General features: G+C 34.2%; 1 protein-coding gene across 1 annotated transcript; it reads left to right on the top strand.

Annotated features, from left to right (window-relative positions):
• Positions 1 to 551: 551 nt before the first annotated feature.
• On the top strand, positions 552 to 2,374 carry LOC148876835 (uncharacterized). Its single transcript, XM_088955015.1, has 4 exons — positions 552 to 661; positions 852 to 973; positions 1,279 to 1,382; positions 2,085 to 2,374. The coding sequence occupies exons 1-4, from the start codon at positions 590 to 592 to the stop codon at positions 2,096 to 2,098; spliced, it is 312 nt and encodes a 103-aa protein (XP_088811141.1). The 5' UTR covers positions 552 to 589; the 3' UTR covers positions 2,099 to 2,374.
• Positions 2,375 to 3,769: the final 1,395 nt, after the last annotated feature.

Below are 3,769 nucleotides of genomic sequence, written 5' to 3'. Positions count from 1 at the left end.
GGTGCATTTTCTGGATCATTGTATGAGGAAGCAAATAATAATTGAATAAAGGATAGATTCTAATATCTTTAATTAGTTGTTCCTTCAAAATAAAGAAATTTACTTTTGAATATTTTGACATATGAAAAACTTTGACATCTATTATTAATTACTAATTGATGAGTAATATATGATATTCATTCTCCTATGTATAGGCCCCAAGAAATCCCATTTGTGGATTTTTTTAGTCAGATAATGGGATCATCAAGTACAAATCCTGGTCATCCAAGGAGTTTCGACAATTCTCAACTCTCTAACATACCAATTCATCAGCAAGTATATATAGACCAGACCCTATTAGCATATTATATTTATATATATTTCCTGTTTTGCAGATTTCTTCTTCATTGATCCTAATTAAGATTACAAAAATCAATATTGAAAACAGGGAGATTTAGGCTATAACTTGGGATCCACATGTACTGATCATCTGAGAGCACCACAAGCGGTATCACCTAGAGCCAGCAAATTAAACTCAAATTGGATAATACTAACTGTTTGTGAAGCAACTTAGATCTTAGCAGCCTTTCTTTAATCATGACAGCAAGGAATGGTAGGGATTGGCATGCATTTTAATAGTCCACATTCATCATCAGGAGAATCTTCAAGGCAGCATTTAAAGGTGCCATCTTTTGATTCAAGTCTTATTAGCTTCTTCTTCTTTCTACATTGTCTGCTATGTTTGTTTTGAATTTTGATTGCAGATTCATACTATAACTTAATAATCTGTGTAGCAAACCCCAAATAGATGGGAATTATGGTTGAGTTCAGCTGATCAAGTTGTATTCATGTTATAAGTTAAATTTGCTCAGGGAAAAGCGCCAATGCAAGATGGAGTTCCGCAAATGTCCACCCATGGAGAAGTCAACTGGTTCTCCCGAGCTCAAGGCAATCCAGACCAGACTACTAATATCTCTCTCCCTTTTGACACTAGGTATTATAACTTATTCCTTTCTTGCTATTTTTCATTTTTAAGTTTCTCTCTCTCATGAATGTCAATCTATCATATCTTTATGGGCCTATATATATATATATATATTCACATCTTTTGCAACACTGAACCCCACTTCATATCTCATTCCTTACCTAGCTAGGGAGCTAGTGTTTCTTAATTTCTTGCTTTTGTGCCTCTTTTTCTTCCTCCTGTGTTGAAACTTGAAAGCAATATTCATCCAACAAATAGTTTTAAGTTTAGTTCTACCCAGCGTGATTATATAAGATATTGTTTATATTTTTCAGGAACGCTTACTTCTCAGTTTACGATCCACGGTACGAAGAGCTGGGTCTTCCTGTTGATCCCCATTTGCGTGCGTTTATGGCCTCTGTTGAAAAGAGAAGACATGGTAAGTTGATTCCAACCGGCAACCGGCCTACTTTGTTACTTATAGCTGGGTTTGTTCACCCAAAATAATTAGAGGATGTAAATATATACCAATCTGTGGATCTTCTCTTGTGATCGACATTTTCGTTCATCTGAGGAGCTCTTCCTTTTTATATCATTTTCCTATATACTTAGAAATTTTAGGGGTAATCGAGCCGTGGGCTATTCTTGAAACCCAACTGATATTATTGGTTTTTGAAAAACCAGTAACTGAAATCGAACTGAAGCCCATTGATTAATCGGTTGATCAGTTCAGTTAACAGTCGATTTTTGTTTTTTTAATTTATAATATATATTATAAAAATATATGCATACATAATAAAAATCTAAAATAGATATATAATATTATATTTTAAATCATAAATATATATAAATACATAAATATACATAAAATATATAAAAATATATGTATACCAGTCGATTCGATTAACCACCAATTTTCTATATTGATTAATCGAAACTGAATCAATAACTTTGATTTTTTTAAAATATTGAGCCGAAACCAAATCGACCGATTTAATTAACCGAATTTTCGGTTTGATTTCAATGGATTTTTCAGTTTTTTCTTACTCACCCCTACTTAGAATTTTGATGCTTAGTTTCGTTAAACGAATAACATGGTTATGGTTGTTTTGATCTTTTCCATTTTCATAAACTTGAGCAGGGGTTGGTCCTTAGTGATTTGGTGCTGCCTGCAGTAATATTAATTGTCAGGCTTCTGGTATTTAGTTTACCTCGGTTGGCGGAAAACAAGGAGCAACAGTTAATAATAGTAATGGCAGTGAGAGTTAATTGTGATTGGCTATAATCCCTCTTTGTTTCTCTCTACAAATAATAAGTAGGAGCCTTGTATGGATCTCCATTCGACATTGGGGAAACAGAATTTTATCATGGAATAAGCTCACTACAAACTTGATTTAAGCTTATTATAACGCTATTGCATTTTTAGTTGAATTAGTCCCTATTAGTTTGTATTTTTCAATTTACTATTGGAGCTCTCACAGCAGACCCTTGGCACAAAATTGAATATCCTTTATGATTCATAATTCACAGATGTTATGAGATTGATTAATTGCCAATACTATTCTAGCCAGTATATATGATTATTAGACCAGACGTCAAGGTCCTTTGTCCTCCATGGAATACCTCTCTTAATTCTTTTACCACTTAAACAGAATATCTCATCTCTAAGTCTCAACTACTGTTAATGGACTAAAAGCCTGAAAAGTAACAAGTGAGAGACCACCAGTGCTATTAATAGATTCAGAAAAATTAATATGGAGAATTCGAGTTTGCAATCCCATATATCTTCCCAGCGAGTTCCGATCTGCTCCAGATCCAATCTAATACTAGTCCATTACGTACAGATGGGCCAGGTCCAACCCAATCTAATAAATACTTGGGATCATCCAATAAGTCTGGACTGGACCAATTGAATGTCTTATTGGACCGTTCAATTAAATTGATTTTGATTCAGAAGGAGTCCAACCCAAACCCGGTCCGTGGACACCCTAGCCTGGACTAATCTTGCAATTCCTTGTATCAAGAAACAAGACCGACTAAAATGTAAAACAATAAGAAAGATCTTCAGCGTCTCTGCATTAGAAGACTGCAAGTAAGAAAGGTGAACAAGTATATTAAAATTCCTTGTTTCATTTGTAACTAGAACTTGTAGGGTTAAGTAGTGTAGTTTATCAGAGGCTCCTCCATTCTAAATTTAAAGAGTGGGGGTTCGATGGTTGGGTCAAGTTGGGCCAAGTAGTTGTATAAAAGAGGAAAATTTCAAAGGATTTAAGGGATCATATGTCCTTGTAAGAACCTCCAAATTAAGGTGAGGTAGACAGTAGTCCTTTCAATGGAAGGACAAATAAACAAATTAAAATAATATATATATATATGAAAACAAGATGTAAGAGTTGTAAATAATTGATGGAAAAGGATCGAATCCCAAAAACATATAAATAATTTTATTTCTTTCTTTGATCTATCTATTAATCAATATGCTTTGCCCAAGTCGTTATTTTGTGTAAGTTCACCTGATAATATGTTGGGTTCATTCTTTTACTGGGTGATTTACGTTGTGGGACCCTTAAATGGGTAGTTAGAAGTTAGAAGAAGAAGAAGAATTAAGCCGACCCGGCCCATCATTCATGAATAATAAAATAGTGTGGAAAGTGTACGGTTGGTTGGGGGGACATTCTCTGGTAAAGAAATTAATATAAAAGCTGTTTGTGAATAGTAATGAGTCCACACGGTGAAGAGGGAGCATCGTCCCACCAAAATGAATGAGCATAATAAATTCATCAGAGGAGGAGGACAATCCTCTTGCATTGACTGATTATATTATAC

This window comes from Nelumbo lutea, chromosome 1 (genome assembly GCF_056320005.1).
Source record: "Nelumbo lutea isolate HS-2025 chromosome 1, American lotus-T2T, whole genome shotgun sequence".
Lineage (NCBI taxonomy): Eukaryota > Viridiplantae > Streptophyta > Magnoliopsida > Proteales > Nelumbonaceae > Nelumbo > Nelumbo lutea.
This window is presented reverse-complemented; position numbering and strand designations above follow the sequence as displayed.

Coding starts and splice junctions, on each gene's coding strand:
- LOC148876835 (XM_088955015.1), top strand. CDS start 590: ATGGTAGGGATTGGCATGCATTTTAATAGTCCACATTCATCATCAGGA. Junction 662..851: donor CTTCAAGGCAGCATTTAAAG/GTGCCATCTTTT, acceptor AAATTTGCTCAG/GGAAAAGCGCCAATGCAAGA. Junction 974..1,278: donor TCTCTCCCTTTTGACACTAG/GTATTATAACTT, acceptor TATATTTTTCAG/GAACGCTTACTTCTCAGTTT.